We start from the raw sequence: 22,658 nt of genomic DNA, 5'->3' as shown, positions 1-22,658 counted from the left end.
AAAGCCACAGCATTCAAGCCAAGATATGCCTACGCTTTCTGGATGGGGCCAGTGTAGGTGGATTCCCATGATGCCAGTTATATACCTTGGGTCAGGGCACTCAGTAGTCTGAAGGCAGATTCTGGTAAGAGACTCTCCCAGAAAAACAGGACGTGCACTCTACCTGCTCCACTGGTACACACTGTTTGCCTCTACACACCATCCTGTAAGTAAAGATAGACTAGATCAGTGGTTCTCAACTTTCTGAACGCACGGACACTTTAATACAGTTCCTCATGTTGTGGTGACTGCCATTCATAAAATTATTTTGCTGCTAAATTATAATTATAATTTTGCTATTTTTATGAATAGTAATGTAAACATCTGATATGCAGGATACCTGCTAGGGGTTGAAACACACAGCTTGAGAACTGCTGGTCTAATGGCCTTGACTTTACTTAGTTCTTCAAATGAATTGGATTTAAACACTGCATAGGAATTTTGCTATTAGGGCTGAAAAGATGACTCACAATAAAAATATAAGAGAATATGCTACTAAATTTTCAAGTTTTGTGGTATTGTTAGCTCTTTTAAGGATAAGAAGACCCAGGCGGTAGCGGCATATGCCTTTAATCCCAACACTTGGGAGGCAGAGGCAGGCAGATCTCCGAGAGTTTGAGGCCAGCCTGGTCTACAGAGCAAGGCTCCAAAGCTACACAGACAAACCCTGTCTCAAAAAACAAACAAACAAAAATAGACAAGGACAAATTTCAAATGACCTTGACTAACAAGAAAAATGTTATTTGCTTTATTATTTATTTCATTTTATTAAGAGATTTTTATGTGTGAATGTTTTGTCTTTGCCCATGGAAATCAGAAAAGGGTATAGATCCCCTGAGACTTGACTTACAGATAGTTGTAAGCCACTGTGTGGGTGATGAGAATTGAACCCAGAGCAAGCAAACCTCTTAACCAACAAGCCGTCTCTCAAGCCCCCAAGAAAGATGTTTTTTAAAAGTTATACTTGTCTGGAATATCAGTAAGTTATAGACTTCTTGAGTAGTATCCATGAGGCTCTGATTCCATTTCAAGCACCACACACACACACACACACACACACACACACACACACACACACACACACACACAAATACACCACATACACCAATACATCACACATGCACACACAAAACCAATACACCACACATACCAATACACCACCCACACACATATACACACATCACATACACACACATCACACACACACATCATACACACACACATATCATACACACACACACACACACACACACACACAATCTTTCATACCCTGAACCATCAGATGACCTTTCACAATCAGCACATGATTCTCAAGGGTAAAAAATAATGCCCATAGAGGAAAAAATGATACAGGATATAACCAGAACCTCAATCAGGCAAAGAACCCTTAAGTTTGTGAGAATGGAGTCCTCCAATATTTAAATATCTAAATCCAGTATCTAGATCTATTGATTTAGTTCTAATTAATTATATTTGTTTTATGAAATTGGGTGTGCCTGTTTGGTGCATACATGATTAGAATTTTAGTATTTACATTTTTGGAGACCCCTTATTTGATCCATGGACTGTCAGAAGTGTACTGAATATTTTAGGACTTTTCATATTCTTTCTGTCCTGGTTTCTAGCTGACTGTTTCCACTGTAGCACATGGTTTAACATTTCTCGATTCTCTTTTACTGGCATCTGGTTGTTGTCCCACAGCTTTGTATGTGGCAGCAGAGGTGGGCAGAGCTGTTGGGGCACTGAACAGTGCTCCAGCTCATCACTGTGACCATGGAAGAAGAAGCTGGAAGCAATGCTCACAAAATACATATCACAGGATGGTAGAAGCAAACTGTGGGGTTATCTCATTTACAGTCACCCTCAACAAATACCTGTTCAATTAAAAAAAATGACACTGTGGCTGGATGTTGGTGGAGCATGCATTTAATCCCAGCACTCAGGAGGCAGAGGCAGGCACATCTCTGAGAGTTCGGGCCAGGCTAGTCTACAGATCGAGTTCCAGAACAGCTTCCAAAACAATACAGAGAAACCCTATCTCGAAAAACAAACAAACAAAAAAATGACACTGTTATGTGGAGGAAAAAGGTTAAGGCCACATGTCCACTTCAGGTGTGAAAATAGTTGCATGTAGTGTAGGGTATCTCCATACAGACACCTGGACACAGGGACTTCTGCTACAGGGCAACTGTGACTTTCAAGTCAACACAGGTAACCTCCTTTGAAAAGAATGGTAGAAAATATGTCAGCTGTGAGGTCTTACAAAGTACAGGATCAAAGGAGAGAGAGTAAGCTTTAATTGAGCAACTAAAGCAAGTTTGGAAGTTGCCAGAAGAGATTAACACATGATCCAGTTTGATTTCCAAGATAGCCAAGGACACTGAGGAATGTAATTTGCCTCCATGCAAATATATCTATCATGGGATAAGATAAGTATAAACACATGCATAAGCTCTAGCATTAGACTTTTGCTCTGTCCCTTCTGTATGTGAGTGTTGATGAATGTGCTCTGAAAAGACAGGGAAAGAACCAGTCTTTGCAACAACTTAGTCTGAGGTAGGTGGGTGTGTTCATCTCCTTGTTTTTATTTAATAGTGTTGATGGGAGGTAGGTAGCATATATTACATTTTATAGATGTAAAACGTCATTCTCAAAGAAGGTCCAGCTGGATACGTGAGATCCTGCAGCCAGCTTGCTAGGTTCCTCATTACTGAACCCAAGCCTATTTATTTACCAGTAGAGCAGGACCTAAGGAACTAAGGGGCTAGCTGTTGTGAAAGGAAAAAGATTTCTTCAGAAAGCCAGCAAGGCTAAGATAGATAATGGACTGTTGTTCTGAAATTCCCTTTTAACTCACACAGGTTTTAAGCTTCTTTTCACTATAGATGGGGAGGATGGGAGTTAGTTTACTTAGTTAAACGTGGTGGCTAATAACTTGTTAGTTTGGCACATCTTACCATCATCAGTCTTGAACGGCAAACACTGGGGCATGGATATCAGCTTCGTGAATAACTAATGAGTACTACACTCAGCCAGTCATGGGGTTGTTTCTGAGCAAACGCCAGAATGTGGAGGCTTTGGAGCTCTTTTGTTTTTTAGATGTAAGCATGGCGACACCCGAGTGTTTGCACATTTTAGACTCTCTGTCAGACTAGGGGTGGGAGGAGACCCAAGCAGCAAGAGCATGGAGCTCTGCTACAAAGTCAGCAGGCTGAGCACAGTGGGGTACTAGGTGGTCACAGAGAGGGAGGAGCAGGGTGTTTGCCTCTATGCATTCATCTAAACAGCCTTGAGTCTGCTGGTACTCAAGGTAGTAGAGATTTGTATCTCAGTAGTCACTATACAGTGAGAATTACTTCCTCACTGGGTAGATATCAAGGTTTGTTTCTTGTTGTCTTGAGTCTTCTGGTTGAGGCTGCAGCTGCCCACACTAACAGCAGAGCCTTCTGGATTGCTGGCCACCTGAGGAAGGTCAGGTACTTTCGGCAGGGTAGAATTTGAACCTCTGTGCTTGCCATACCCAGGAAATGCTTTCCTGCTTCCTCTAAATGTACTTTTGTACTCCCGGAACTCTGGGGCAGTCCAGCTGCAGCTTGAAGGTAAGAACACAGCTTATTTTAAATGTCTGGTCTAACTTGTTGGTGTGTGTTCTTAATCTTTAGCCATGAAAATGCTAATGTAGAAGTAGCTTGGCTCAAGCCAGAAAGATTCCAAGTCTTAAGAAACCTGAGAAAAAAAACAAAGGCATGTGAAACCAACACTGGCTGTGTTCAAGTTAGAAATTCATATACACTCTTCCCCAGGATACGTTAAGCACCCTGATCTCCCCACCTCCAGCAAGCCTCTCCCTTTGCCAGCCAACTAGACTTCTCTGGCTATGACTGTTTCTTCTCCCCACAGGGCCCTCCATTTGTCCCAGCCTTTGGCCACCGCTCAAGCTGAGTCTATAAAAGGGACTTTCCTGGGTCCCCTGTTCAAGGTGGTTGCCTGGTAAAGGATCTGTAAAGCTTACATGCAATGTAAGACCTACTGGAGAGTGAGGGTGGAGGACCGCTGTGTGTTTGAGGCCTGTCTGGAAGACAGTATGAGACCCTGTGTCTCAGAAAATGAAGCAAAAGGCTAACTGCTTGGAAAAGAGCAAGGGCTTCTGCTGAGAGAGGTTGTCTCACAAAAGGTGACCTGACAGGATGAAAAGGTGGCCCAATTCTAAAAATTGCTGGGACCATAGCTGATGTAACCCATCAGTTGAGGCCAAAGGGAGGGTGATAGTGCCTTGAAGTTTCTATAGGGACTCACAGCATTGTCTTCCTTCCAGTGATACCCACTCTCTCCACCCTTCCACTGCACCTCCTGCCCCCAGGCGGCCAGCAGGTTCTACCCAGTGGGCCTCCAACACAGTGGATGGGGACACAATGCACTAAGCAGCAAGCACTTTGAATCCACTGCAGGCCCTGGGCAGCAGTAGCAGGCTCTAATGGCTGTCTTTCTCTCACAGCCCTTGTGTGCTGTGGCCACCAGACTAGCCATGTGCCTCTTGACATTCCATGAGGTTATCAGCACTAGAAAATGCCAGCATTAGATATACCTAACCTGCCAGGCCCGGGGCTCAGGCTGGAGAGTCAGTCAGTTGTTCCCTGTGATAAGATGCTGTCTAGCATCAGGAGACAGGCCTGGACTACACACTAACTGCAAGTCTGGGAACAGATTCACATTTGAGGATCCGATTTCTACTGAGTGTCCCTGGCTCTATGTGATAGTACGTGTGGTAGCACATGTAATGGTACACGCGTGTAATCCCAGCATTTGGGAGGCAGAGACAGAAGGACCCTGGCAAGTTTGAGGCCAACTTGGTATACATGGTAATACATATCAGGACCCTGTGTATAACAGAGGAAAAAAAAGCCTGGGTTTCTGAATGCATACTTTTTCATTACTGTTGTTTCATTTTGATGTATTGAAACAGTCTCCCTGTAACCCAGATTGGCTTCTGGCTCAAAACCTTCCTGCCTAGTTTCCCTCATGCTGCTTGCCATCACACCCCGTTGATCATTTTAAGTCCTGGAGGTCAGAAGTCTGAAGGAGCACAGGTTCTGGGTAAATCAAGTGGCAGAGTTGCACTCCTGCAGCTTCTGGAAGAGCATCCCTGCTAAGTTCATCTGCTGCTCAGAGGCCTTTGGTTCTATGCAGGCAAAGGACCCAGGCTGCTGTTGAGCTTCTCAGCTTCTAGAGGCCTTGAGAGCTGGTTATCTTTGTCTCTGAGCTGGCAGTCTGACCAAGTCAAACTACTTTCTTCGTGCCCCCTCATCTTTCACTAGTGCTCTGTTGGAGATCACGATGAGGACATCTTTGTGAGCCATAATGTTGCATACCACAATTTGTATTTGAAAAGGACAAATATACATTACATAATAACAGATCCTGGGTGGTATAGTCTTCTTGGTGCCAATGGGAGCATTGCAAGGGATTTTCAAATTTCAATGCACAATTCATACCTACAACTTAAAATGAAGCAATTTTAAAAAAAAGATGATGGGTTTGTAGGCAGATATTAGCCGAGGTCCGCCACAAGCCTTTGGTCCTGTGACTTATAAACCTTCCCATATTCAGAAAAATGATAATTATTTCTTTGTGTCAAAATTGTGATGTGAATTAAAAAAGGAGGGAAATTTGGGACAGGACCTAATAAATGTCAAAGAGAAGTACCAATGATCCAAACCAAGTGGGGTAGCTTACACTTCTCACCTCAGCACAGAGGGAACTGAGGCAGGAGAACTGTGAATTCAGTACCAGCCTGGGATCTGGGGCAGTAAATTCTGGGGCATCTTGGGATATGTAGAGAGTCCCTTTCACACCCCTACCCCAGAAAAGGATGAGGAGGATGAGGAGGAGGAGAAGAAGAAGATGGCAATAATCTACCTTCTTCTGCTGAAGCTGACTACACCACATCTCAGAGTGTCCTTAGAAGGCCAGCCTCTCTGCCATATTATTACAGCTACTGCTTACATTTGAAATGTTTTCAAGAGGAATTGCCTGTTTCATTTTCTAAAAGTACTGTGTCTATTCTAAAGAATCCAGCTGTCTCTGAGAGCCTAAGTCACCCTGAAAGCGACTGGGCATATTGTTTTTTCTCTTACTCCTTGGAGTAGATGAGCTAGTCTCCTTTATTCAATTTCCAGAAATTATTTACTCTTACACTTTCCATGAAGACCCTTCCTTTTTAATGTTCTGTGGCTCAAGTTATGTAATAATTAAAAATGAGTAGTGTATAAAGGTACTCAGCTCAGCACACTGTAGCAATCACTGAATGTCACCTTGTCCTTTCTCTGTGCAGCAGTAGTAAATGTCTTCAGGAATTGCAATATTCACTTAATCTTGAGTATTAGAGCCTCACTCTTCCTGCTCTCCTTTTTGTGTATTTCCAAGTCTTCTAGGTATAGCAAACAACAGCAAACAAATAATACAAAAACATGCATCTCTCCAAAAAAAAACGGCAAAGTAGACTAGAAGCACATGGGATGATATTCATGAAGAAAAGGCCAAACAAATCTATTGGGATGGATATTTAGTCAGTTACATTACATGTCAGGGACAATTAGAGAGTCCTATACACTGCTGGGGGATGTCTCAGATGATAATAGCCAATGAAGAAAGGTGCTATTAGAACTTCTCAAAAATGTAAACATTCAATCCTGCAACTGTGCTTTGAGTTGTATACTCAAAAATATGAAAATCGGGGCTTAGATATTTGTCTACTGTGTTTATAGTGGCGTCGTCCATAGTACCTAAAAGAAGGCACTCAGGTGCCATGGATAAGCAAATGGATAAAACATATACAAGCAGGCATACGATAAAAGTAATAATTAGGCGCCGGGGGTGGGGGGTGGGGGGTGGGGGGTGGGGTGGGGGAGTAGGGGGTGGGGTGGGGGGTGGGGGTGGTGGTGGCGCACGCCTTTAATCCCAGCACTCGGGAGGCAGAGGCAGGCGGATCTCTATGAGTTTGAGGCCGGGCTGGACCGATAGCCTCCAAAACAATACAGAGAAACCCTGTCTCGTAAAAACAAAAAACAAAAAACAAAAAACAAAAAAAACAAAAAACAAAAAAAAAGTAATATAGGTGATCTGCAAGAACATTAAACTACATTTAAAAAAACCATTCACAAAAGAACAAAATCTATTTACTTATCTAAAGCATCTAGAGTTCGAGGAGCTAGAAAGGGAAATGGTGGTAGCCAGGGACCAGAGACTTAGCATTAATGGGCCCCTAGTTTCCATCTACGAAAGTGAAAGGTTTTCTGGAGATGGAGGGTGATGGACATATAACAGTGAGAATATTACTAACGCCACAGAGGTAAGAGTTCTTTTCATGCTGTTTATGCTTTTTCATGGTATTTTAAAAATCTCATTCCATTCTTTTCTCACAGGAATTGGACCCTCCACCCTGAGACACTATGGCCCAGGTCCCAGAATTGAGTAAACCAACAACATGGAAAGGGATAGCGGAGATAGCAGGGGTCCCCCTGTCAGCTGACACTGTGGACAACTGGAGCCAGATTCAGACCTTCAAGGCCAAGCCAGATGACCTCCTCATTTGTACTTACCCTAAATCAGGTAACTCAGCAGAGTAACAGCTCCAGCCTCCCCCTGTGAGCCATCTGAACTCCTTGCCTTGTTAGAACTCCCTGAAATGGCTCTGACCAATGGTGAGCTCCATCTCAAATGTCTGTAGTCCTGGGTTTTCTGAAGCTCACTCTCCTCTGCCATTCACTGGTCCTCAGAAGAGGTGAGTTTTACCGCTGCAGTTCTGCTCTCCTCAGAGATCCAACGTCTTCCTGCTATAGCTAACATGATCATGGTTCAAGTGGAAGGTGACCCCATGTCCCTTCTTCAGAATGTTTGAAGAAAGAATAATGGGTTTAGGGCACTTTCTCTTCCCTGTCTCCTCAGGGACAACATGGATTCAAGAAATAGTGGACATGATTGAGCAGAACGGGGATGTGGAGAAGTGCCAGCGAGCCCTCATTCAACACCGGCACCCCTTTATTGAGTGGGCACGGCCACCCCAGCCATCAGGTAAGAGCCCCTGACCCCTTATGTTTTCCCCTCCTGTCTCGTCTCTTTCCTTGTCTTGCCTGTCAATCTTTCCTCCTCTTCCTCCTCCTCCCTCACACCCCACCCCAGGTTTTTGAGGCAGGGTCACCATACACAGCTCTGGCTGTCCTGTAACTTACCATGTAGACCAGGCTGGCCTCAAACTCACAGAGATCTACATGTATCTTTATTCTGAGTGCTGAGTTAAAGGTGTGTATCACTATGCCCAAATCTATCTCTTTTCTTGTATTTAATCCCATAAAACGTGAGTCAGTAAGGAAGACAGATGTTTGTAAAGGTGAGATTCTTTCTCACTTTTTTTTAAATCACATTTTTGCTCTGATTAGGTGCAGCTGTAGAACACTGGAAGGTGCAAAACTCATCAGCAGCTCACACACTTCTGCTCTCATACCCTACCCTATTAGCTCACACACCTCTTCTCTCATACCCTACCCCATTATAACCAAGCGCTTCCTGGATAGTGTCTGATAATTCACACATCACACACACACACACACGGTGTCCATTACTTTTACCCAGCTGTAAAGCTTTTTTTCACTTAACACTTAACCTGATGATTTTTCTCTTCACACATGGGGTAAAGTTCACCAAGACAGTCAGAAGACAGACACCAAGGCAGGGCCTGATCTTCCTCAGTCATCACATTGCAGAGTCATGGTAACAAAGGCTGTGAGGGGAAGTCAGGGCCATTCTAACGTTGAAGTGTGGTGCTCTCAGAAGAGTCATTGGCAGGTTCTGATGGGTCCTTCCAAATAAGACAGGAAGTCCTTGAGCAGATGCACTTGGGAACCTGTGACCCAGGCAAGGAGATGTCTTCAAGTCAGGATATCCTTTCTGCCTGTTTCTAGAAATCTTTGACTGTGTAGGTGGCCACTTGCTTTGTAGTCCCATGTCTGGTCCAGCCCTGCTGTGACCCCTATGTGGGGTGTCACCCCAGCCTAGACTACCCTGACTGTGATTGTTTTTTGGGGGTGCCTGAAATCTCCTAGGTTGCCTTTTGTAACTCCCCTTCATGTAATTTGCTTCCTTATTTCTTCTGAAGTGACTTAGGGCATTTCCCTTCTAGAATAGTTTCATTTTTGGAGCAAATAGATATTGTGATATGACGCCTATTCAGGAAACAAGAGGCCAGTGAGTGGTTTCACGCTCTCAAGGAAGAAGAACTTTATGCATCACAGTCAAGGAAGGCACAAAGAAATTACAAGTAGATCAAGTTTTACTCTCTTACCCTTTTCAGGAGACAAGTGTTTCACCACACACACACACACACACACACACACACAGAGAGAGAGAGAGAGAGAGAGAGAGAGAGAGATTTCTGCACTGTGTTCCAACCATCTGGAGGCTAGAGTGATCAGCCTCTCCCCCACAGTGGTCACTGCGCACAACTCCTGGGTCCACAGAGGGCAGCTGTCAGCATAGCCTCTCCTGCCTTTCTGCCGAGCAGGGCCACTTCACTCTGGCCCCCAGGGGGTGTGTCTCCTTAACTAACAGTCACTTCTGTTCTGCCTTCTCTGAACTTTTAAATCAAGCCAGGCTTCTTTCCTTCCACATTTCTTTCTGTTTTACTTGCTCTCTTTCACTGTGGAACTGAGTTACAGCCATGAGCAACAACCATAATATGACACTGTCCAGTCTTGGGATTTCCTTGCTAAATAAATTAGCGCCTTATTTATGAATTCAGCCCCACTGAGATTCTTAGGGCAAGAGCAGTATGTGGGCAGACTCTTCACAAAATGTAATAAAATAGCCTCTAGCCAAGTTCTCAACAGAGCTCTTTAGAAACGTCATGGGCTGGGCCTCCACTATCTACTCTTTTCTTGGCATTCTGGTCTTCCAAATCTCTACCAGAATGGCCTATATTAAGCTCTGCCTATAGTATTTTAGGATGTTTGTAGTGTGAAATGTAACTTTCAGCTCACATTATGGATTTGTCAAGAAGTTGGAGGCAGCTGATCACATTGCATCTCTAGTAACTCACCTTTTCCTTTCTATTTAGTCTACTCCCCATCCCCTTTCAGTGAGTCTTTCTGGAAACTCCATCATAAACATACATACCAAGGGATATACTTCATAGTGATTCCCAGTTCTATCAAGTTGACAATGGAAAGTAACCATTACACCTGGTCACCTTCCAGACCTCACATCATGCATGCAATATGGTATGTCACTTCACAGCATACCCTGTTGCACATTTATAATTAAATGCCACTTATTACCAGTCATATTTCTAGTTTTTATAAGTGCCCTCCTCCATGTGGCAGGCTTTCTGATTCTTCATGTAAAAGAATCTTTACCATCACCTATGGATCAGAGCCCAGATTCAAATGTGCCACCTAACAGCTTGAATTCACCCCAGTACTTGAAGCAACTTTAGTCCTCAGGAGCAATCCTTCTCAGCTCCCAGTGGCATTATTTGCAAACAGCTGACTTCTCGATGAAAGAAACACCATTAGAGTTTGCATTCTCTTTATCTCCCCTTACCTCAGTTTAACCCAATGATTTCACAGAGCAAGTCCCTGTAAGGGTTGTAAATAGGAGTGCAAAACTCATAAACCATGTGTCAGCAAGCATGATTTTTGCCTCACAGATAAAATGTCACAGCATAGAACCAGAGAGAGGTTTAGCTCTGACTGGCAGGGAGATGAGAAGGACCTGCTTTCTGGTCCTGACCGGCTCTGCCTCGGTAAGACACACTTGTCTATTCTCAGCTTCCGGCTTATCATCCTCAAAGTGACAGACCAAACCACTTGAGATGCCCATAAAATGCACTCAGGTTTGGGGGTTTAGAGGACACTGAGAATAATTTTATTTGAGACTAAAAGCTTGTTAAAAGAATTGCTAACACCGTAGACACACAGACAGACAGCAGCATGGAAGGGCTCTGATGAGAACCTAGGTGACAAGGTAGGATGAGGGAAGCCCCCCCCCCTTTTTTATGTCTCCTTAGTGTTGTCCCATTCTCACTGACTCCTGTTTTCTAGAGTGGCACCTAGAGGAGCAGTGAGTGTCTGACACTATGAGTTATCCCCCAAAGCAGCAACTTTTACATACTGGCCTCAAACTCACAGAGATCTGCCTGCCTCTGCCTCTTGAGTACTGGGATTAAAGGCGTGTGCCACCACACCCAGCAGCCAGTGAAGGTTTTACAACTTGGATCCAACTTTCCCTGAGCCCATCCCCTTCCTCTTCTTAATCACAAGAAACCATGCCACCCCTAGTACCATGGCCCTGGGAAAGATGACAGATGAGACAGCTGAGAAGAGACACCAAAGGCCAATCCTGGGCATGCTTAGCCCTCAGTTTTCACTGGCTTCCCACTTCCCAGACTCTTCACACATGCGTGGGACATTGTGGTGAGACCAGGCTTCCAGGTGGAAAACACCCAGCCTCTACCACCATGAGCCTGCCCAGGCCAGGGTCAGCACTACAGTTAGCCCTTCCTTGCTGTAAGACAAAGGTTTAGACCAAAAGCAGCCTATCACCAACAAAGGGAAGGGGGCCCTTCTTATAGGTCTCAGAGGACATGGAAGGTTTCCCATTGCCAGTCTGTCTCTGATTAATCTACAACAACAGAGGAGAAGGAATTTCAGAGTAGGAATGTGCAACTCCAGTCATGTGTGTGGGCACATCTAGTTGGGGTTGTACCCATTGCACAGGTGAGTGTAGTGATGCCACTGGTGGTTCTCTAATATCCTGGGGTCTGCCATTCCCCTGGAGTTTGGGCGCCCAGGGAATCTGTTATTCTGTGGGCTTAGAGAGCCACATGTAAGTACTTAATGGGGCTCAACATTACCTGTATATAAAAAAAGGCTGATTCAGGTGGACATGGCCTGAGGACCAGTCTGACTTGGGTTTTTTTCAGTAAGACACAATTATTGAAGACCCCATGTCATCCCCTATAAATGGACAAAGTAAATTCCTTCAAAGTTCATATTCAGCTCTCTTGCTACATAAGCCTACCAACATAAAAGCAATACCAGGATTCCCTCTAAGCACCCTCCCCCCAAAAATAGGAAGATCCACGTGTGGATGATGGGTAAGGTGAGCATCACCTGGAGTAGAAGTTCCCAAGTGCTGAGCAACTCCTGAACTCTGTTAAAGGTGTGGATAAAGCCAATGAGATGCCATCTCCAAGGACATTGAAGAGTCATCTTCCTGCTCAGCTGCTGCCACCATCTTTCTGGACAAGTAACTGTAAGGTAAGACAACAGCAGCTCCCTGGGGACCTGGGAAAGGAAGCCCAGAGAACTATGCCTCCAGAAACTGGGTGAGAATACCTTCCTCGACATTATCTATTCATTACCTCAGAGTGCCAAGACTCGGCAGTAATGTCAAACACGAAGATCAACTCAGTAGAGCATCTCCCTGCTTGGTTTAAAATGTGGTGTGAAGAAGGAGGCTAGACAGAGTTGTTAAAGATTATCTATTCCTCAGTGAATCAGACTGGGCATGGGGTGGGGAGCAGGAACCATAGTGTAGCCTGTAGGACGTATGGGATGGAGCAAAAACAAGACTGAGCAGAAAAAGTGCAAAGAGTCGTACAGAATGGGAAAGCAAAGTACAGCCACAGAGCAAGAGTTTGTCTGAAGCCTCGGAAGCCTCTGGGCTTGTTTCCCTTTTTCTAGGACTGTGTCATGTACCCTAGAGTCTAGTGTAGTGCATTCTTGCCGCATAGAGGATGCTGGACCACGCTAGGTGTGTACAAGGATAGAACAACCCTGCAGTGGGTAGAACCCTGCAGTAGGTCCCAGGATGAGCTAATAATTGCTGAGAAGGATGTGATTTTCATGGGTTGGAATAAAGGAAATGAGGATAAAAATGGTCTAGAAAGATGACTCAGTGGTTAAGAGCACTGACTGTTCTTCCAGAGAATCCAGGTCCAATTACAAGCATGCCGATGACAGCTCAAAACAGTCTGAAGCTTTGGTTCTAGGGGATTTAATGTCCTCTGCTGGTTTCTGTGGGTGCTGCATGCTAGTGGTTCACATCCATGTAGGTAAATCACCCATATACATAAAATAATTTAAAAATTAGGTATTGTTTATAAAGGACTAAAAGATTTCTAGATAGGTGTATAGATGGGACTCATGTGAACAAATGGCTTGTTTCCTGACAGCAAAGCTGAATGAGGGGGCAAATTTTATTTCTGGCATTATTGATATTGAAAATCACAAAACCACTGATCTTAAATTGTCCAACTGAGACCAAACAAGGTAAGAAAGTCCCTGGGTTACAAAAATTAGAGAGGAAATAAAGTTCAGAAAGGAAAATTGAGTCTGGAGTTGTGCCAGAGTGTTGGATGCCCTGGGTAATTCAGCAACAGTTGCTTTGATATTTGCAAAGGGACTGGAACAGACCCTAAACACAAGGAGAGAGGAGAATGAGGAAAGAAAGCAGAGGTACCAAGGGCCAGAAAGAGGAGCTGTGTTCTGTGGGCCAGAGAATGGTCTACAATAGCTTTGTCTTCAGTTTTGAATGAGTTTATTAAATATACAGCAAGCCAAAGAAAAAAAATTAAGAATAAACAGCAAGCAGTAAACAGCAAGCAGATAGAAAGAAATAGACAGACAGACAGACAGACAGACAGCACTCTTCAAATCAGGTGCTCAGAGCACTCAACAGAATTGACTGGGCAAGTTCTCTTGAGGTAGTCAGCTGGAGTTCCCAACAGAGAGAGTGCCAGGCAAAGCAGAGTGTGTGTGGCCCTGGGTAAGTCTTCCAAATCAAGGAACAAATACCAGCAGAAAGAGGATATCACCAAAGTGGAACTCACAAACAGCCATCAAAAGTTGATTGATGAAGATCCATTAGGACAGACAGTTGGCTTACCCGTCAAGAGTTACAGGCAGAGCAGAATAGAGTTTCAAGGAAACAGACAAATAGCAACAGTCAGAGGTAACCCCTGCAGATCCTGAGCTCATAATGTCTGCCAGAAACTGACGGAGGAAATTGAGACATCAGCTGGAGTCCTGGGTTGAACTTTCTTCCTATGGCTTGAGCTTTCTCAGGTCTAAACTTCTGGCTTCTCTTTCCCAGTGTGTTAAACAAGGTACCATGTTACCAAGAACACAAAGTTTGTACTTAGGTATTTCTGCTGCCCCCTTTCCTCCCTGTCACAGAGTTGGGGGACCAGCCTATCCCCAGATAAAGGGTCTTGGAGAACACTTAGATAAACATGCTTGGGTGTGAAGTGGGGGTGCAGCAGCTCTGCTTCCTGGACCAGCTTCTCAGGTAGTTCAAATGACACAAGACAATTTACCAATAAAATGTATATTGTGAGCAGTAAAGGAGACCCTGGGCAGCTTCTCAGCAGCCTTGGGTCCTCTCAAAGGGTTTTACAATTAATTCTCTCTCCCTGCCCTGAACAAGACGCTACAGGCTCACTGCCAGAGTCACCATAGTCGTCTCAGCTCAGGCTCCCAGATTACTATTGTGCTCACTATCTTACATGTCAACATTCACAAAGGAGAGATCACCATAAGGGTGTATGCTGAAGGACCAGCAGAGTTAGCCTAAGAACTTCTGACAGATCTGTTATATGTAGAAATAAGAGAGTGTTAAATTTGTACAAAAAAGAACAATTGTAACAAAATAAGATGCAATTATAATCAGAATCACCAAATAGTATTTTATAATAGAACAGACACACACACAGACATACACACACACACACATATATATATGCATATATATAATTTAAAATTAAAAACCAAAATTAGCCTCTCATGTTATGCATCTGAATAGGAAAAAATAAGTGTGAACTTAGAAATGGGTTGGAATGAGGGTTGGGGAAAGAAGAGAGTCATGTGATGTGGCTGGAAGTCACACATATGAACAGGAAAGAAGACATTCACATAATGTCAGGCAATGTTGACTTGAAAAGAACAACCTGAGGTTTAAAGTTTTAGAATTCAAGCAAACAAAAAATCGAGTCAATACTTTAGAAAACTTTGTCCATTGGAGCATTGGCAGCATGGTGACTTGGAAAACACATGTGTTAAATCTCTGAGAAGTTGACAGGGTCTCTCAGCAGGGTTCCTTAACCTGACCCTTACTCAAACAACCTGGCATTTGTTTAATCAGGCATATACAATCATACAGATGCAAAAATGACCATGCCTGTGCTCTTAGAAAATAGGAGACATGGTGCTATTCCATGATGCAAACACCAGATGGAGCTACTGCTTGTCCAGAAACCAAGCTGGGGTTTCTGGAAAGCTCATTAGCATATACATGACAGTTTCTAAAGAAGAGTTTGCTCTTGATAACAAAGGGAAAATCAAGACTTGAGCTAACAAAAGGGTCAAGAGCAGGCTGGTGAAATCCACAGAAACAGCTGACCTGAATGAGGGGGAGCTCATGGACCCCAGACTGATAACTAAGAGACCAGGATAGAACTGATCCAGACCCCCTGAATGTGGGTGTCAGTAAGGAGGTCTGAGCAATCTATGGGGACTCTGGTAGTGGATCAGTATTTATCCCTAATGTATGAATGGACTTTGGGAGCCCATTCCACATAGAGGGATACTCTTTCAGCCTAGACTCATGGGAGAGGACCTAAGCCCTGCTACAAATGATGTGACAGAATTTGAAGATCCCCCATGGAAGGCTTGACCCTCCCTGGGGAGCAGAAAGGGTATGGGATAGGGGTTAGTCAGCGGGGGACAGGGGAGGAGGAGACGGAGAGGGAACAGGGACTGACATGTAAAACAAGCTTGTTTCTAATTAAAAAAATAAAAGACTTGAGCTAACTTTTCATGAGTTAATAGGGCCTGGCTGGAAGCAGCATAATTGGCAATGAAGCTCCAGGTTGTGCTGCCAGTGCAGAAGAGCTGAGCATCCCTCAAGGGAACTCAACCAGAGCGAGAACTGAAAACTTCACATATTTATGCCCCTTTAACTCACCTCTCTTCTCCAAAGTTCATTTATGTGGCTCGGAATGCTAAAGACTGCATGGTTTCCTACTACCATTTCTACAGGATGAGCCAGGTGCTTCCAGATCCAGGCACCTGGGACGAGTATTTTGAAGTCTTCATTAATGGGAAAGGTAAATAGAAATGCTGGGCGCCCCTGTGTTCTGACTCCAATAAAGCTGATTTGAGAAGACTACTCAAGATAGTTGAGTCCCCAGAATGTCATGTGCCTCCTTAGACAAGTCCCACCACTGACAGGGACCAGGTAAAGGAGGCTGGTTTCTTTCACAATGCAGAAGCCCAGAAATCAGCAAGCAGCCCTATCCTACTTCTTGGCCTGTAGAGCTACCCTCATCTTGGGTGTCCCTGTTATCATATGAGGTACAGGTGATTGTGTATAAGCAACAGTAAGCACTTTAATTAGCATATTAAGGAAAAAATCTCTAAGACTGACCCAAAGCACATGAGCTCAGATCTGGCAGCTCAGTGCCCTTAGGATGTATCAGGCGCAAGATTTTTCCTTCCACCATGTCTCTGATGCTCGAAAAGAGAAGAGGGGGAGGAGAAGGAAGGAAGGAGGAAGAAGGAGAAAGAGGACTCAGTTTGTGTTCATGAAAACTGTTCTTGATTGTCACAGTAAATTGGGGATCCTGGTTTGATCATGTGAGAGGATGGTGGGAAATTCGTGACAGACACCAGATTCTTTTCCTCTTCTATGAAGATATGAAGAGGGTAAGTAAATTACTGCTTTGGAATCAGGGGCAGGGAAGCTGCTTAAGGAATGTGTTTCTGACAGGGATGTTGGGAAAAACTGGGTCACTGTTAAAACTCTCTTCCAGTCCAACTCAGTGTTACCCTCACCCACAGGACCCAAAGCATGAAATCCAGAAGGTAATGCAGTTCATGGGAAAGAACTTGGATGAAAAGATCCTGGATAAAATCGTCCAGGAGACATCATTTGAGAAAATGAAAGAGAATCCTATGACAAATCGTTCAACAGTTCCCAAATCTATCCTGGACCAGTCCATTTCCCCTTTCATGAGAAAAGGTTTGTGGGGAATTCTGTATCTCTAATTCTGAGACAGTACATCCCCAATACACGCTTTATGCTCTTAAGAAGGCTAGAGACTCTTTCCTATTGTACAGAGGTTATACAAACCAAGTCTTACAGAGAACTAAGGCCAGAGTTAGGTATTCTTGGTGGACACCTCACTGGGAACCTCACTGTCTGAGGTTAGACTCATCAGATCTGAGATTCTTGAAGCAGGAGTTAGCACTCTGCTGTAGGCTCTACTTGTAAGTGCGGCTACTGTCCACACATGCATCCTGCCTTCCATCTCTGTGCCCTTCTCCTACTTTACAGCCACTGCTTGGGCTTCTGTGCATGACTTAGTTTTGACCAGCACCCCAAACTGCTCAGGCTTATGACTTTTAACATGTACTGCTGTAAACCAGCCTCTTAATGCTTCCTGCTTCCTGAGAGAGGAATTCTGTTTGGCCCATATGGCCCAGTTTTAAGGGTTAAAATGTTGTTTTAAAGTGCTGTTTATTGCCAGGCAGTGGTGGCACACACCTTTAATCCCAGCAATCGGGAGGCAGAGGCAGGCAGATCTCTGTGAGTTTGAGGCTGAGCTGGACTGATAGCCTCCAAAACAATACAGAGAAACCCTGTCTCGTGAAAACCAAAAAAAAGTGCTGTTTATTTTAAAGTGAGTACATTAAATAACTTAAAACAATACTGATTTGACCATTTCCCACATATCCTTATTAAAACCCCTTTCCCAAGAAGCTAGGAATAGCACAAAACTCCTCCCCTATCTCATTAGCATATGCATTTCTTTTATGTAACAGTACAACTGGGAATTGGGGTTTACATATTACTCTAAAATGTCTTTCGTTTTTCTTTCAGTACATGAGTTAATTTATTTTATGGTCCTTGCTGTCTGCAAAGTATACCGGGCCTCTGAAATAAAACAACTCTATTCTCTCTTAATCGATGGTGAAGATTTGATAAGTAGTCTTTCTTCAAGCCATTCTTCTCATACACTTGTGTTTTCATCTTTGCTTGCTTGCTTTGGTCCATAGACACACAAATATAGATACCATCATAGAACTTTGCTCATTAAACACAAACTGTGTGTACACTACACAGTTTTGCTTATCAGAATATGAAATATCTCTCTAGGTCAAGGAAAATGGATCTCAGCACATCACTGTTTGTACGGGTCTCCAATTATAGATACTAATAGATACTGTGTTTAAATTTTTATGATTAATGCTACAGTAAACATTTTTGTTCACCACACTGAATAATTCCCCACAACAATCACAGGTGTTTCAAAGAGTATTTCCTTATCTACAATCATTTTAATCACTGTCTATTGAAAATAGTATTTCATTCTAATTATCTCCAAACTCTTTTTTCATTGAGATATATAATCTACATAAAAACTAACAAAAATTAACTGTATAGTTCAACTATTTTTTATTAAAAAAATACATCAACTATGCAACAAACGTCTGAATCAAGGCAGCAAAGAATCCCATCATCTTGGGAAATTTTCTTTGGTATCCTTTCCAATCTCTTCCTATGGAGAACCATGTTCTCATCTCTCACTGTCTGATGATTTTGCTTGTTCTTAGATAGTACATACATGGACATGGAATGTCACACTACATATTTTTTCTGTCTATCTTGAATGAGCATAACATCTTAAGATACCCTGGTATGGCTCTATTTCTGCCATCCATTTGTTTTTGTAACTGTGGATATCCAGTATATGTGTGTACCCCTGCTAGGGTCAGGATCCCAGGTCACCAAGCTAATTCAAGCTCCCTTGAATCAGTTGTCCACTTGATTTAGAATTGGCGCCCTGCAAAATGACCACTGCCTCTCAGACAAAAGAGCTAAGGTGATGAGGAACTTGGTGACTGCCAGGCTGGCTCCAAAGTGGGCATTCCACACTCTACTCAGGGACATGAAGTCTGTCAGTCAGAGACTGATGCCCCTGTCTGGGCTTCATTTTTTAGGAACTGTGGGTGATTGGAAAAACCACTTCACTGTGGCCCAGAATGAGAGGTTTGATGAACTCTACAGAGAGAAGATGAAAGGAACGTCTATAAACTTCTGCATGAAACTCTGATCAAGATGTAAAGATAGATGTCAAGAACATGGAGCCAAAAGAAGCTCTAAAAGCACACTGTAAATGTGAGGAGGATTGTGTCTCAGACTCTGTGATTATTAACATCACAATTTTATAAATGTGGGTCATGGTTAATGTGTATTCTTTCCACTCTCCAGAAAAAATTACCAAGGCAGCTTAATAATCTAAGGGAAACAAAGTAAGTCTTGAATACTAAAAAATTTAAGTTTCCATTCTTCTACAACAGTGGTTCTCAACTTGGAGGTCATGACCTCTATGGAGTAATATTTCAGATATCCTGCATATCAGATATATTACGATTCATAACAGTAGCAAAATTACAATTATGAGGTATCAACAAAATAATTTTACGTTTGAGGGTCACCACAGCACCAGGAACTGTATTAAAGGATCACAGCATTAGGAAAGTTGAGAACCACTGTACTAGAAGATATAGCCTGACTCTGAAATGTACTACCTTAAGTACAAGCACACAAATATTAGATATCATCTACATTAATCTACATTAAGTTCCTAATGTCTTTCTTGCTTAATCAGGGTTTTGCCTGGTTACAATGGAAAGAATCACTTTGTGGACAATGTGTTGCAACTAGCCCATGGGAACATGTTCTACCTGTTCAGATGCAACAAACATCTGAATCAAGGCAGCAAAGAATCCCCATCATTTTGGGAAATTTTCTTTGGTATCCTTTCCAATCTCTTCCTATAGAGAACCATGTTCTCATCTCTCACTGTCTGATGATTTTGCTTGTTCTTAGATGGTACAATAAGGGAAGGACTCTAAGGAGATGTTAGAAATCTGAATCTTAATAAAGGGAATCCTAGGTCTGTGCCATAAAAGAAACAGAATGAAAGCATTGTATCTGGATAAAAGCAGAATGTTTGTAGCCAATTTATCTACAGTCATCCCATATGAGGAGCAACCCTCCTTTGCCTAGTTTCCATTTTTGCCCATTTTAACTGAGTCTGTCTGTATTTGTATGCCAGCATACTTATGTCTATCTCCCACTAGTTCCTGTCTTTGTCACCTTCTTACTTGTAGTGCCCAAGGCAGTGTGGGGCATACAGCATATAGCATGAGTGAATGATTGCTCAGAAGTCAGAAAGGCAGGCATGTTTCAGGTCATAAGTTCTCAGCTTTTACCTTTTCATTTCAGTTTCAAATAGCAACATTCCAAAGACAAGAGCATCAGGAGCAGGTTGTAGTGGAAGCAGGAATACAGGGTACATTACAAGAGCTGGAATGTCAGTTGCTTTCTATCAAGTCTACACTTTCTCCTAAGAGGTCACATTATAAAGACTTGGACACAGTATCGTGTTCCTGAGAGGAGAATCTGTTAGAATGTGTAAGAGAATTTAGCAGGTAGAAGCTAGGTTACCAGAACATGCCCTGGAAGGGAATGGGAGCCCCCAGACCTTTGTTTTTCCTTTCTTTTCTTTTTTCTTAACTATGAGGTGGGCAGTTTTGCTCTGCCATTTGCTCCCATCATGATATTTTGTCCATCTGACTATGGAATATAAATTCCAAAACCATGTGCCAAAATATACCCTTTGTCTTTAAATGTTGTTTATCCCAGATACTTGCTATAGTAAACACTTTCACCATGAGTGGCAATAAAATACTCACTGTTCCCTGGAAAACACTTAATTTTGTCTAACTTATAGATGAGTGTTTAGTTACTACTGAGATTTAACTATATATGCATAGGTAATTGACACCTTCTATTATATAAAAGATGTTTATATCTTAATTGGATTGTAAAGTTTTATTTTTTGCTTCTATGTCTCATTAATATTTTTACCAAAGTAATTCAGAGATTCTCTAGATATAGAGTTTACTTGTACAATTCCAAACCAAATAGAAGTGTCTATATTGCTTCCTTTCAAGGTTACATTAAGAAGATCCAGCCCTGTGTCTCAACCATGCACTGCTTAACAGAAGATTTGGGTAAACAGTGGAATCTTTGCAATCACAGACTCAAGCTTCTCTGTTCATCACAGACTCTGGCTTTGTCCTCCTGGGGGTTTTCCTTTGTATTCAGAAATTAAAATACCAGTACTTGAAAAAGAGTATGGAAAGTATACTGTTAGTTCAGTAACTACAATAGTATGTTCACAATTTACACTTTGATAACTTTAATAATTACTAATTTTGGAACCATAAATAATCAAGTAAATGAAACATTACATCAGGAGTATAATTAATTGTTACTTTGTACTTTCATAGGCATTTTAGTTTTATTAGAAGTGACCCATGATTATTTCACTTGCAGGTCTATTTTCCTGCCATGTCTATATGCACAAAATTTAATAAAAGAAGGTTTTAATTACTTGATTTCTTTGGTATCATTTGTTTGTTTCTATTCATGATAAATATGAAAATAGTTTTGATATAGGAAGAATGGATAGTAAAAATAATTCAGTTCCGGGTAAAAATTGACCCAATTAATATAATACACTCATGCTGGTTTCCTTGACAGATATTCCCTGGTTCTGGTGTTTCTAACATCTTAGTGTTTCCATTGCAACTTAGATTTCATGGTTACAGCTTCATCCATACCCCTTTGGGACCTCTGTGTAGGAGCTCTGACCCTGCTGCATATTGCCTGGCAGTAGAGTGAGACTTGATTCTTTTATGCTACCAAGGTCCTGCTGCCAGCTGTAGATACAGCCTGGCCCCGAATGACAGCTGTATCAGCTCTGTGTGCTGGTCCTGGGAAAACACTTCTCTAAGCAGGTACTGCTGAGGATCAGGTAACACCTCCAGTGGCATCCTCAGTTCAAATTTTAAACCAATTTGCATTTTTACACATTGAAGTCTATGATGAGCCGAGTTTTGTCCTTGGTGTATGTTCCTTTTGTACCCAAGGCATTGCAGGGTATTTCTCACTAACAATTACAGCCTCTTTTCCAGCATGCATCCTGTTTGCAAAATTTCAATTGCTCTTTTCATATGAAAAAATCTGCACAGTTTTTATATATTTCCATCCAACAGTTGCTCTTTTTCACTGATAAGAGAATTCATAAGCCATGCCATAGCCTGAATGCTCTCTTTGTCTTGAAATCATCCTCAACAATAAATCAATCCATTTTCCTCCAATTGAATGTTCAATTTCAGTGCTCAAGACACAGAGAGAATGAAACCAGATTCTTGGCCAAAGTACCACACAGATGTCCTTGAGTCTTTGAAACCTCATGCGCTGGACCTTTGCTGTTTTCAGTTTCATAGTACTCTTGTAATCCCACCAGCATAGCCCATGAAGCTTTGATTCTGCAATGTGAGGAATTTTCTAGCCCACCCCCCAAAACCAGTCTTCTACATTCCCATTACAAGCCAGTTCTAAAGTCACATTGTCAACTTTGTCGCAGCCAGCCTCCAGTTCTCAGTATGAATACTGTGTTAGCAGCCAAGAATCAGAAAGTGATGCAT

General features: G+C 42.6%; 1 protein-coding gene across 3 annotated transcripts; it reads left to right on the top strand.

Moving 5' to 3' along the window:
• The first annotated feature begins 114 nt into the window (after positions 1-114).
• On the top strand, positions 115-21,563 carry LOC101826160 (sulfotransferase 1C2). 3 transcript variants are annotated; one of them, XM_013126520.3, is made up of 10 exons: positions 3,360-3,638; positions 7,461-7,647; positions 7,984-8,109; positions 12,253-12,350; positions 16,072-16,198; positions 16,702-16,796; positions 16,932-17,112; positions 19,095-19,272; positions 19,366-19,406; positions 21,117-21,563. In XM_013126520.3, the coding sequence occupies exons 2-8, from the start codon at positions 7,488-7,490 to the stop codon at positions 19,205-19,207; spliced, it is 900 nt and encodes a 299-aa protein (XP_012981974.1). In that variant the 5' UTR covers positions 3,360-3,638; positions 7,461-7,487; the 3' UTR covers positions 19,208-19,272; positions 19,366-19,406; positions 21,117-21,563. The 3 variants fall into 3 exon arrangements, with proteins under 3 accessions (XP_040585443.1, XP_012981974.1, XP_005087866.1); XM_040729509.1 differs by lacking the exons at positions 3,360-3,638; positions 19,366-19,406 and adding an exon at positions 115-205; XM_005087809.4 differs by lacking the exon at positions 19,366-19,406 and having other exon boundaries at positions 3,362-3,638.
• The last annotated feature ends 1,095 nt before the right edge of the window (positions 21,564-22,658 follow it).

This window comes from Mesocricetus auratus, unplaced genomic scaffold (genome assembly GCF_017639785.1).
Source record: "Mesocricetus auratus isolate SY011 unplaced genomic scaffold, BCM_Maur_2.0 Super-Scaffold_100021, whole genome shotgun sequence".
Taxonomy (NCBI): Eukaryota; Metazoa; Chordata; class Mammalia; order Rodentia; family Cricetidae; genus Mesocricetus; species Mesocricetus auratus.
This window is presented reverse-complemented; position numbering and strand designations above follow the sequence as displayed.